General features: G+C 42.4%; 1 protein-coding gene across 1 annotated transcript in view; it reads right to left on the bottom strand.

Annotated features, from left to right (window-relative positions):
* LOC120568866 (cadherin-2B) overlaps window positions 1-14,032 on the bottom strand; it is a 153,648-nt gene that overhangs the window by 17,017 nt on the left and 122,599 nt on the right. The window contains exons 6-7 of the mRNA XM_039816603.1: window positions 13,416-13,597; window positions 1,163-1,419 (exon numbers count right to left, since the gene is read on the bottom strand). Of these exons, the coding sequence (XP_039672537.1) occupies window positions 1,163-1,419; window positions 13,416-13,597 (439 nt within the window). The remainder of the gene's footprint in view (window positions 1-1,162; window positions 1,420-13,415; window positions 13,598-14,032) is intronic.

A 14,032-nucleotide genomic window follows, 5' to 3' on the forward strand; every position in this document is an offset into this window, starting at 1 on the left:
TGAGGGAGCGATAAGGAAGTCTGCATTCAAATGGCCAAAGAATTAATATAGGGAGATTATCGCAGCTGATAGGAGCTCTTTTGAAGTGACTCCGATTATCTTAATATCTCCATGAATATACCAACAATCATTCCTCCCCACACACTCACTCTTAGCATTTTGCCGGTGCTAATTGGGACACGGTTTTCGGTGGTTGTCACAGGCAAATCACTCGCCCCCCAGACAATACCTACTGCAAATAGAAGGGAAAAGATTGGACCGCAAAAAAACTTATGCGGTTACTGTTGGCTCAAGGGAACACCAAGTGGGCATTCGGTTGGCCTTTATTTATTTGGTTAGCTCTTACTGTTGTGTGTTGTTTCTTTTAGTTAGAGAGCTGAGTTTAAATTTCAAAAACGCTATTCCCCTTAAGGCTTAAAAATCTTTATTCCCGAGATTCAACAATCAATATTAAAAAAACAACCAAATAACAAATCCTATACTCCAAAACATTCAATAAACTGAGAAATACACCTATCAGCACCATTAAGTGCTTGATATTTTACACAGATTGTTATTTGAACCCTGCAACAAGGCAACATTGTAGTGAATAGATATGAAGCCAAAAGCAGCAATAATATACTTTATAATTCGTTACAGATGAAGATGTGATTCACCTTATAATTATGGAGATGTAACCTTAACCCAAACCCAGTCTTTAAACCTAACCATAACCCTTCATAGATAGCTAGCTGCTAACTTAATTGTTGACGTGCACAGTATGCCAGTTTCGCTCGGTGACTCGTTCAGTGCCTACATACTAGCATCTACCCACAAAGACTGGGAACAGGGGGAAACAGCTAGCCTGGCTCTGTCCAAAGATAACAAAACCCACCTATCAGCACCTCTAAAGCTCACTAGTTTTCACCTTAAACCTGACAGTTTAACGTTTACAAAAAGAGCCAGGCTACATGGCTAGCGAACTCTCAGCAAGAAAACAAAATAGCAAATTTTCCAAAAGTATTCGATTAATACAAGACTGTCCACAAACCTCAATAAAGAGTATAATAAAGGACACAGTAAAAGGTAGACCAGCTTTATCTGAGTGTACCCATATAAATCTTTATTAGGTAAATTTGTAAGAAATATTAAACAGTACTACAAAAGAGGCCGATTACTGTACCTGATATTATTGGTAAGACCGGTATCGGGGTCTACAGCGCTGACCCGGCCCACAGTGCAGGCCGGCGGGCAGTTTTCAGATACGTCCATGAGGTATCGGGTTCGGGAGAACCTCGGAGGCTCGTCTGCATCCAGCACTGCTACTCTGATGGACGCCCGGTCCTTGAAGGGGCCTCGACGCAAGAAGCGAGGATCCACTATGGGGTTGAGGACCTCAACAGAGAAGGAGTAAGAGCTCCGGCTCTCATAGTCGACGGCCTGGGGAGGACAATAGAGAAAGGTTAGTTGGTAGGGTAAAAACATCTTAAATGTAGAGGTATATAATCCTCGAAAGATTTAGATATGCACTCACTGTGAAAGAAGAAGGGTGACACTTTTTAGTAGCAAGAAATTATGCAAATGTCCAATGACATTATACATTTTCCAAAGATAACTGCTAAATTACATATCAAAAGCGGCGAGAGGGCAAATAATGAATTATTTCAACAATAAAAGCTCACACAGGCTAGAGAATGGTCACATCCAAAATCAGCTGAGAATGATTTGGAGTAAATAATACCATGGTTACCCTACATGGTGTGTGGTTTGGAGTTTTGAAGTGATACTGTGAGTGTGGTCGTTGTGGGTGGATGCTTAGATTGTGGGTTTGGGTGAGGTAGGAAAAGAAATTCATGAGGAGTTGATGTTACAGCATTGAAGAGTTGAAAGGATTTTTGAGAGCTCTGACACGGACGTAACTACATGTGTGCATGTCGGTTTGATATTGCTTAGGATATTCTTGACATGCTAAGACTGGAGGATACACTGTATAGCTGTAGTGTTCACTGCCAGGGAATTGAATGTTGATGCTGTATTTGTAGGAGTTGTATAAGATTAGTGCTGCTATCTAATGCGGTACAGATGGATGTAACCATGAGGATATTTGCATTGAACATTTTATCTCGCTCCTGCATTGTTTGGTGCTGCAGTGTTGGCAACACACTTGGAACTGTGTTGGTGGATACCTGGCAGGTAGTGTGTTTTGTCATGATGTTACAAACATGTTGGTAGGAGTAGTTTTAGACCTTGTGAAACATTGTGGGAGTGAAACTTGGAAAGACTAGTTTTTGTGAGAATGGATTTGGGAGTTCACTTTCAGAGGCAGTGCAGATCGCCAATATCTGCGATGTCGACAAATAGTTGCCATGAGCAATATATTTTCCTACGTTGAAATTGAAAACAGAACCACCCAGTGCTTTCATTAAAAAAAAAACAAAAAAAAACACCCTTGTTTATAACATCATCTCCATGGCGACTCTGCAGTCACCATGGAGACTCATACCTGGCTATGAGAAGTGTTGAAAATTCCTTTGTATCCTTGCATCTACACAGGTAGAAGAGATTTCATTTGGGATAAAGGCTCAGGACCCAGTGATTGTTTGTTACTGAAAAGTTATGAAGCCTATTTGTCTGAGGTGTCCGTGTGATTGCGTACCGCACTCCCACCAGCGGGACCAGAGAGATAGCCTCTGATCGGGTTTGCCGAGATGATTGTTAGCGAGGGCAGGAGGCGCGCACGCAGTTAATCACATACATCCACTTGCGCGCGTGCGCGCACACACACAACACACACACACACACACACACACACACACACACACACACACGTGTTTATCGGTGTTTTAAGCCCCCAACTTCTCTGCCTGGAAGGCACTAGGATTAGGCAATGGTTATGGTTAGGGTTAGGTCTGGGTTAAGGTTAGGGTTAGGGTTAGGTGCCTTGAAGTCAACGGTAGCAGCGCTGCCTTGAAGTTGATTAGGCAATGGTTATGATTAAGGTTAGGGTTAGGTGCCTTGAAGTCAATGGTTGCAGCGCTGCCTGGAAGGAGTTGGGGGCTTAAAACACCATTGAGCCACACACACACACACACACACACACACACACACACACACACACACACACACACACACACCCACACACCCCCACACACTCTGACATACATCTGTTGTTGATTACTACATTTCAGAAATGCAACATGTTTCGGTCTGGGTTTAAAATTCCTGTTTGAGGTGTTGGTGTTTGTAAGTACAAGTGGTTCTTTTGAGCCTGTCTGTCCTCAGATCCTTTGTCAGTATGTGTGTGTCCTTAACTGTGCATATGAATCATCTCTGTGTGATTGGCAGAGAACCATGTTGGACAGAGGATAAATAGGCTCCCCGGCTATGCAGAATATTCACTGTCAGATTCAAACAGGGAAAAAAAAAACATTCTGAGGATCCCAGCGGCAGTGAGAATATTGATATGCTGTCGCTCATGCTCTCTCCTTCCTTTTCAGATCTCTCTTTTTCTATTTCTCGGTTTCTTTTCTTCCCTTTTTGGAGCTGTAAACCTGCCTCACAAAAAGAATCAGCAGTTTGGAAAGAAGTGGTGAAGATTGATTAAAGATTATGCAGAGAAGAGGGCGAATTGAAAGACGCTGAAATGTTGGCAATTTGAGGGAATCGCTGCAGAAAAGATAAATAAACAAAATGAATTGTCTGTGGAGATGGGGTTTAGGTGGGTAGACGGAGGGAAAAGGTTCTCTAACAGGGTCCCCATTACAGGGAGAGAGAGACAATCTGTCTGAGGAGGAGAGGTGTCACTTACACTGTGAGCACACACTCATCACCCCCCCGCCCTCCCTCAATCCAGCACTCCATCACACCGCTCCCTCTCCTTCGCCCGCTCACACACTCCATCACCCACCCTCCTACGCACCCACCACCCATCTTTTTTTCCCCTAGTGTGTGTGCGACAGGGGCCAGCTCTGACAAACCCCAACGCACACACTCATCCTTCTCCCTCATTCGTCTGTACAGGAAGCACTTATCACACAGCGACCCGACCAGTTTTGTGTTTTTCTGTCTGGTGCATGTGGTTGAACCGATGTGAACACTCCTCACAAATGTTTTCACACACAAGTGCTCTGGTGGCTCTTGCGGAACACGTACACACACCTTAAAGTTGCACTTGCTCTGCACTTTAAGTATAATCGTGTAATACTTATTGTGTATTGTGTCTGATTACGTATTTTGTCTTTTGTGTTTTATGCCCCTGTAAAGCAATCTGTGACTTATGTCTGTGAAAAGCACTTCATAAATACCTTACTTTTTTTACTTACTTAAGGAGCAACTTAACACCGCGTTTAGGCTTGAACAGGCACTTGCGTATTAAAATATATATATATATATATATATATATATATATATATATATATATTTGAACTCTGACACACACCACAGCCATTTATTGCCTTGATATTACATCCGATGGTAAAAAAAATATAAAAATACATCTGTAACTCTCCTTGTGACGTCTATACTATCTGGTAACAGCTTGCGTTTCAGTAGCGCCACCCAAAGCATCTTTCTTCCTGGCTGAAATTGAAATTCCATTCCGCCCAAGTCACTGACGGCCAAGATTAATATTTGGTTTTAGGCATTATCTAATATGGTTTTTAGATTTCTTTTTAATCATTTTATAATGCCTATGTATTTATATATTTTATCTCACAGGGCATGTGCAATATTTTATATATCTTTTGTAATGTATTACTGTTTCTTCTGGCTACAGTACATGCTATTTTAAAAGCCTCTGAACACCCACACAGGTGATTTCAGTTACCCTGGCTGATAGACCTCTGCTCAGGTTGAAGTGGGCCTGAGCTTAGATGGAAATTTATTAGGTCACAAATCCTTGCTACCAATTAGAATGATAAAGCTGTCATTTTTCCTGCCCTAACAGGTGCAACAGAGTTAACAAGAGACTCAGGAAGATGTCAATCAATCAGTCTGTACACACCCACACAGTCCTGGGCAGAGGTCTAATCAGCCAGATTACTATAACTGAAAACACCTGTGTGGGTGTTCAGGGCCTTTGCGTTAATTGCAGCTGTGCGTAGCAGTAATGCCCAAGCACAGTTTCCCCTCGGGGACAAAAAAGTATCTTTTATCTTAAAGGTCCAGTGTGTAACATGTTCAGTTGTTCATTCTCAAAATCTGTGTTGCCCGTTCACAAACTTGTCCTTTTTCATGAATATTTACCTCCACCATCAATTCCAAGTATTCCTTTTGGCTTGAAATTTCACATTTGCATTCGCATGAACTGGGGTAGACGCTCCATATTCATGCGCCATCATGAAATACGTTAGCCGGTAAGGGATATAAATGACATACTGCTCCGCCTTTCGCGTTTTCACTGTCACATGATAAACTCACAGGTGCTGATAATGCTGCTAATGGGTAACGTAGCTTCCTGGACCACACATATTCAAAACCCAAATTTCAGGAACAGGAGGATTCTTTTTCTCTTCAAGAGACTGGCTTTTTGAAGCGTGAAGGCTACCATAGCTGTAATACGTACTTTGAACTGCGTGGAGCGAGAGAGTTGATTGCCATATATGATCTCAACGCTAGATGGGAGAAATTCCCACACATTGGACCTTTAAGACTTTGGTCCAGAGCTGTTTGAATTGCTAGCTTAACGTTAGGTATTGGAGAGTGACAGTAAAGGGGATGTGAATGAGTGGTAGAGAGGCTGTACACACAAGCACTATAACACTGGTCAACACTGTAATCTAATATCTTACAAGAAGTAGAGGCAGCATTTATACTACTGTAGTAGTTCTATTCTCAGTTGAAGTTCTCCATCTTACATACTTCACACAGGAAAGTGAAAGATGGTGTAATAAAGTGACTCTAAAAAGTTACTTTGAGTTAAGTTACTCTTTAAACACACTCTCTTCTTGGGACATCTTCCACCATACATTATCATAAAACAAAAAATTAAGAAAATGTGTGTACATGCAAGTGCTTAAATTAAAGTTATTATTATTATTATTATTATTATTTGGTCGGTTGGTAAACGGAAAATGAATCAACAACAACTTTGAGAATTAATTTAACATTTGAAAGATAATATAAGATTAAATAAAAGATTCACTGGTTCCAGCTTCTCAAATGTGAGAAGTTGCTGATTTTCTGTTTTATATAATACACACACACACACACACCCACCCGCACACACACGCTCTACAAGTGTAACGTTCTCCTGTCCTGCAATGCTGCCAGTGTCCTTTTTGAAATTCTAATTTCTCTTTACAATTTCCCTTTTAAATTTGCTTCACAGTTAGCAGAAATTAATTAGCTCACCTGCATGCTAGACTGGCGATACATAATATATTTGTTCTTGGAGAGGCCGACCCATAGGCATGCATGCTCTACTGAGAAAGTGTGTGTGTGTGTGTGTACGTGCTTGTGTGTTCGGCACCTTGGCTGCTGGAGTTCTTTCTTGTTTTTGTGCATTCAAAATCAAGATCATACATCACATTTGTCTGATGACAAACACAGCTTTGGACATTTCTGCCAACAAGCACCACTGCAGAGTTGAGAGAAAACAAAGGCTCTTCTAAATCTCCCTTTTGACTTTGTTCTTCCTCTGCTGCCATCCCTTCCCTCTGTCACTTGTCTCTTGTCTTATTTCACTCTCAGATGCCCCATGTTTTCTTTTTTTCAACTTACAGTATGAGCAAGACATTGGTCTCTCTTTTTCTTTTCCTCTTGCTCTCTCCATCTCTCTCTCTTTTTTCCCTCTGAGGAGATTAACACAATCTCTCCTCCGCATGAGAAAACAAACACAGATAATCCTGGGCGCGCTGCTGGCGTGTGACCGAGGATTAGCCAGCCGTTTTAAGTGAGAGCATATGGAAATAATAAAACGGAAAACTGGCACATGCACGATCTGGCTTGTCCCCCAGGTAAGATGAATGAAAGGTGCTCAAATAGCAGGCTTACACAGCTCACAGCACCCTGAAAACATACCTCAAAAGGGAACCTCCTGAATTGGGATATTGCTGGATTCGTAGTAATGATGTTGTGACAAGCCTTGTATTGCATTGAGTGATTCGACTGTCCATGCTATTAAATTCAGCATACAAGTGTAATGAGGTGTTTTGAATTCAGGGCATTATCATAGTTTTTTTTTTTAAGTTTCCTTGCTGCATCAGTGGCTATAAATGTTCTCATAATCAAAACACACTGAGCCTTTGTTAAATCATCACGTCTGATTTGCATGTTGAATATCTGCATCCATCAGTTGATGGCAAAGACAATCTATGTCTTTTTCCTTTTCTCTTAATTGCCCCTCGTTGTAGCAAATAATAAGCTTTCGATTTCAAGGAAACCTCAGCCATCATCATCAGTTAGAGATTCCATAAATGTTAGCCTCTGGCCTTTAGGGGGCACTGCTGCAGAGCAATGTCAAGGAACTACTGTACCTACCTGAGAGTGTTATGCAAATTCTTCAATTACCTGCTACTTACGCTGTGGCCTTGTTCACATGCTGTATCAAAAATCTATTAGCAGCAATATGTACATTCATTATCAGCAATATTTAATAAAAAAATAACTACTAGTGGAGCAGAGCTGACTGGTCAGGAGAAAAAAAATAAAAGAACGAGAGACCATAAAACAACATAGAAGAGAAAGTACACAGAGGAAAGCAACTTAAATTGAATGGAGGAATAGTTCATATGTGTGTGTTACTATGTGGCTGATTTTGTGTGCATGTATCTTATTATCTCTGGATGTGCAGCCCACTGTGTGTGTGTGTGTGTGTGTGTGTGTGTGTGTGTGTGTGTGTGTGTGTGTGTGTGTGTGTGTGTGTGTGTGTGTGTGTGTGTGTGTGAATTAGAATGAGGCAGACCTGGGCTGAGTCAGAGCCAGAGACAAACAACACACGCTGTCTGACATGGCCTCTAGACACAAACCAGAGAGAGGACGAGGCGAGGAAGCGAGCAATGGGGTGGGGAGGCTTTGTGTGTGTGTGTGTGTGTGTGTGTGTGTGTCTGTGTGTGTGTGTGTGTTTTTGCATCTACTTGCATTTTAGCTTGTGTGTCTCCCTGCCCTGCATATTTGGACATATGTGGAGAGATCAGACAGAGAGAGAAAAAGATATATATATATATATATATATATATATATATATATATATATAGAGAGAGAGAGAGAGAGAGAGAGAGAGAGAGAGAGAGAGAGAGAGAAAATGCAGAGAGACACTGGCTGATGATGAGAAGGGGATGAGGGTGGGGATGGGAGGGGGAGATAGAGGGAGAATGGGAGAAGGAGAGAAATATTTTTATTGCTGGGCGTCTCTGTGGGGCTCACAGTAAATAAGCAGTGATAAGCAGCAGGCAGCTTCAGTCGGCACCCTGACTTGCAGGCTGTTAATGACCCAGCTTCCCTCTCGTGTCCTCCGCCGAGCCCTCGCCTTCCTTTCCATGCCTTTACCGTGTTCTCTTCCTCCCTCTGCTAATCTGCACGTCTCCCACAGTCTTCTTCATCTTCATCTGTCTGATTCTCGCCGTCTGCCTTCTCCTCCATTTTGTCATCACACACTCCCCCCTCCACTAACCCACCTCCCATCATCTGACACATCATTCTGAGGTGAGGACGAGCACCGCAGCATGCCTCTCTGTCTCAAATGAGCAATCACGCCTCTTTGCAGCTCTTTCTCCTTCATTCCCTACAGTTTAAACACGGAGCCGCAAGGTCAAGTGAGTTATATTGATGTGTGCCTCCGTAGATATATCTCTCTCCGTGGTTTATTGGTGCCCGTGTAGGTGTGCTTCTCCGTTATCTGTTGCTGCCTGTGTGAGGGAGTGTGCATCTTAGGTCAAGGGTTAAAGAGATTCAGCCCACAGCAGTGAGATGACCAGCAAGGTCAAGGCTGACTCTGTTGGAACACAAATTGTTCCGCTCGGAAATCTTTCCTTCTCCGGGGCCACACAGATCATCTGGTTCCCCTGTTAAAATTCTTCACAGTTTGAAAGGCTTCTGCCTCTGGAAAATGGATTTTATTTTATGTTTAATATTAACACACCTAAACATTTATGCAAGCATTAAATAAAGGCTTTTTTATTGTATTTTTTTTTGTTCTGTGTCACAGAGTGGAAACTGAAGGGGAGATTGGCGCTAATTTAACGCTTTATTTGTTTTTAAAGGTCCCATGGCATGAAAATTTCACTTTATGAGGTATTTTAACATTAATATGAGTTCCCCCAGCCTGCCTATGGTCCCCCAGTGGCTAGAAATGGCGATAGGTGTAAACCGAGCCCTGGGTATCCTGCTCTGCCTTTGAGAAAATGAAAGCTCAGGTGGGCCGATCTTATGAGGTCATAAGGAGCAAGGTTACCTCCCCTTTCTCTGCTTTGCAAACGAGCAAAGTGGCAGATGGTCAAGGCCACACCCCCACCCTCCGCCTTGCCCCCCCTCTCTCCTCCTCAATAGCTACAGACACAGAAATGGCACATCCTAAGGAAAGCTCATTGTGGGACTGGCTCTAGTGGCTGTAATTCTGCACCAAGGCTGAATTTCGGGAAAGAGACTTCAGATACAGTATTAGGGGACCACTAAGGTCTATATAAAAGCATCCAAAGAGCACCATGTCATGGGACCTTTAATTGTATTAGTTGTAGTTTTTTATTAGTCCTGCGTGGATTCCCTGCAAGGCTAAAACCCTTTTTAACCTATTCAAGTCAGATCTTTTTCTATTTGTGTGAGTTTTCTGTAGCAAACCCACCTTCCCACATAATCCCAATACTGCTATAAGGCTACAGTTGACTTCTAAAATGGTGCCTTGCAGCATCTGTGCTCAACTTAGCTTGAAAGCATCCAAAATGAATCCACATGTAACCTGTGAGTCTTCATTTATCTCATATTTCACCCATAGAAGCAACGCTGGTCTAATCTATTTATCTGCCTCTCTCTGTGCTTTCGTAGAGGGATTAAAGCAACACAGAACAGCATGAAGGAGGCCATGTTGTAATACTAATTGTGTGTTTTGTTTGTGTCTTTGAGATCACTGTGGCTGAATCCGGTGGGAGGAATACTGCGGGTGGGAGGTGTTTACTGTGTTTGTTTACATGTCATTTTCCTGCCCATTTTGCCAGTCGCCCAGCACATGTTGAATCGATCGACTCTCCTTTTACACACAGCAGGATGCTGTTTTTTTTCTCCTCTTGCTCTCACTTCTTCATTCCGTCTTGTTGTTGCCATTCTGCCTCCCTCCCTACCTCTAAGTTTTTTTTTCTCCGTTTTAACTCTCCTTTTTATTTAATTTTATTTTTACCTGCTTGTCCTACTGGATGGGTATGTCTTCCTCCCTGTGCCGCTCAGTCTCTAGCTGTGCTAATTTATGTCACTGATTTCGCAGCTCTTGCTGTCTCTGCATCTTTCTCTCCCTCTCTCTTTGCAATTCCTCTCTCTGGTTCCTTCATGCTCTTACTCCCTTGTTATACTGCACTCTCTGCTGTCAATGCCTCCCTCAGTACTTCCATCTTCTCTCTCCTTCTCCATCCCTGCTCGTTCCTCTCATTCCTGGGTCCTTGCCTTCGATTTCTTTCTTTCAGCATCTCTTACCGTATCCAGTCCTCTCTCTGCCTCTCTGCTTCTCTTCAAAGGAGCTCATAGTGGGTTTGGAAATCCTGCTCAACACACCACCTCCAGCTGCGGGTGGTTTTAAAGAATCCTACAAACCCCAAGGCTGAGAACTAGCACGGTGATGAATTCACACACACACACAACACACACACACACACACACACACACACACACACACACACACACACACACACACACACACACACACACACACTCTGCATGCACATACTCCAGTATGCATTGGCTACCTGACTTTGAGAACACACCAGTGTGCACTCACCAGTAAAAACATCCCAAACTCACAGCTTCACTAATATAAGCTTTGAATAGAAAAAGCCGTTATTTTCTGCAGATTGTCTTCTATTCTCCAAAACAATCTCCCAATTGGAAACATTTCAGAAACTTCAGGACCATATTTGATGAGTTTTCAAATAATATTATGGGCATACTAGTTTGGAGACTTTTCTTCAGCTTAGTTGAATGAAAAATGTAAAACTCCCTTCAAGTGTAGGGATATACTGTTTTCTGGATTTTGTGGGGTTTTAGACAAAACAAAGAATAGGAAGACACCATCCTTGTGTCTGGGACAGTGACTATGTTTACAAGCTGTCAATTTTCGGGTTATGGTTGGGTTAAGGTCACTATTCGGGTTTCTGAAACATTCGGAATAACCCGTTTACATGCGTGAGCAGAGAGAGTTACTCCTACATGGAATTTGTAATCAATTGGCAATATCCCAACGTAAACGGCGATGCATACGGACAACCTTAACACGCAATAACTTTTCGGTCACCTTCTTATAAATCTCACTATCTCGGTACTTTCTGCCGTCAACAAAAGACATTATAATCATGGTTTTCACCACACTAATACAGAAATTGGTTTCCTCCTCGCTCCAAAAGTGTGGTGCTGTGCTGCGTCTCGCCATGTTTACCTCTACTTCTTGTTTACTTCCGGTATACTGCGAGCAGGTTTTCTGCATTGACATATATATAACTATATTATTATAGTATATAATTATTATTATAACTATGTTTTCTGGCACATACAAGAAGTTCCTCTACTCAAAAGACCAAGATTCCTTGCGAATAGAACATGCGCAGAACACAAATCAATGTTCCTTTTGATGGAGATATGCCGATACGCGTTTACATGACCAAAATTTTGGGTTAGAAAAGGGGTAACCCAGGTAGCATATTCGGGTTTTTAAAAACCGGAATATGAGCATATTCGGGTTTTTGCCGGTGTTTACATGGCCGTGCGCGACCGGGTTATTGCTAATATTCCGGTTTTGAACGGGTTATTGGCTGCATGTAAACGTAGTCACTGTAATGGGCATTTTCAGTGTTTTCTCAGGCACTTTTATTCCTGCTATTACAAGCCTTCATCATATCAGTTCTGGACAAAATTACCAATATTTTATATTTGAACGATATGGGTGGCAATATTTTACGTTTTTCTTATTGTCAACAATACTTACTGCCTTCCCTACTCTGCCTGTTGCCTTCAGTCCATTTATGAGAAGCCTTATTCTTAATAAAGTCGAGTAGATCAATCTCATCATTATACACAAACATGTTCTGAATAAACAAGCATACACAAATGCGTGAACACACTCTTGCGTTGAAATGCATATACTGTAACACCCTGCGTAGTGCATATTACACAGAATACACAACAAGCACACAGCACATACTCTCATGACTGTCATCCCCTAGATCAGAGAGGAGGCTGACACAGCATTAATGGAGAACACATGTATTTTTATTGAAGTGTCTGAGGCACTTCTGTAGGGCTCATTTGAAATGAAAGCATTATATCATCAGACATGCCTCTTACACAGCGCTCCTCTCTGCATTCAGTCTACATTACATGTGAGCACAGAGGCCCACGTCCTTGCCATGAGACAGACACATACGTATGTATGTTACAAGCCATACTGCTAATGAGTGTGCGTTGCCCCCCACCGTGCACACATATTTTCATAAGCATGTGATTATTGGAGCTGACAGGCAGCTTAGGGGAATGTTTTAAATTGAAATCATCTACTATTACACTAAAGGGAACCATGAGCCAGCTGGACTCAGGATGGAAAGGCAGCGCCTCGTTGATCCGTCTGTACATGCAAACGCCCCGCACGGAAAACCTTTGCTGAACGGCAGCAGTCAAAAACGCCTCAGCACTGGTCAAAACATTCTTGCTGCAAATTTATACTCAACTCAGCCGCCGCAAACATTTGCATCTGGATGTGTCGTTTTGTGCGGATGCTTCATTATGTTTGCTCTAAACAGATGGAAATATTGATTAAAAAAAAAGGAGGCTGGTTCTTAGTGAATCAAGCAGGAAATTCATTTGTCAGAAACCTATCAAACCAGTCTTATCTGATGGGAGTCAAATAAGAAGAACAGGTGAGATGAATATAGATCACCTGTTCAAAAATCCTCACTGAAAAGGCTGCTGAGAGACGAATCATGTCAAATCTTATAGGCTTACACAGTGTCTCTGTGTACAGTATATTCAGGTAATTCCGGGTTAATGGGCTTAGGCAACATAGACAAAACAAAACTCCTCTCATGTCATCTCCTCTCCTACTTCTCATGTCTTCTTTTTCTCCTCTCCTGTCCTTTCTTTTACCTTTACAAACCGGCACCTTTCTATATGTGCTCCTCCCACCCCCATCGTAGCTGTTTTCATTCTCATGACATCCAAATGACCCTTCCTCCCCTCCTCTCGTACACGCCCTTTTCAACCCCTCCCTCCATCTGTCCGTCCCTCTGTCTCTGTCATCTTCCCCTCACCTTGTTGAGCGTGATGACCGCCTCTTGGTTCACTCCGGTGATGTTGAACGTTTCCCCGGTCTCCCCCTCCAGGATGGTATACTCCAGCTTAGCGTTCTCGCCGAGGTCGGCGTCGGCCGCCGAGATGCGCCCTATCTCAGCCCCGGGGATGGCCAGCTCGGAAACGGAGAAGGACCACATACCTGGGAGAGACACATGACGACGGCACATATTAGGGAAGCCATCTTTGTCGTTTCATTAACTCTGATACACTTAAACGTAAACATTGAACATCTGATTTTGTCTTTTGGCCCTTTTTTCTTTTTTTCAAATTGCTGTTCTCCACCTGTGCTGAGAAAACATTTTGCAATATTTCATTCAGATAAGGCGGCATTCAATTAAACAGAACTGAGAGGATGAAGGAGAGAGATAAAAGCAGAGAAAGCCAGAGTGTGGGTTTGAGCGCTCTGCATTGAGATGTTATTAAAAGCCAGGTAGAAATGTGGCCAGAAAACCTGCTGTAAAAAGATAACTAAATTAACAAAAAAAAAAAAAGAACAACACAGAAGGAACAGAGATAAAGAAAAAGCAAAGATTACAGCTATGAAAAGACATGTGAACTTGATAACATGAGCCAT

The sequence above is a fragment of the Perca fluviatilis genome, chromosome 11, assembly GCF_010015445.1.
Source record: "Perca fluviatilis chromosome 11, GENO_Pfluv_1.0, whole genome shotgun sequence".
Classification (NCBI taxonomy): Eukaryota; Metazoa; Chordata; class Actinopteri; order Perciformes; family Percidae; genus Perca; species Perca fluviatilis.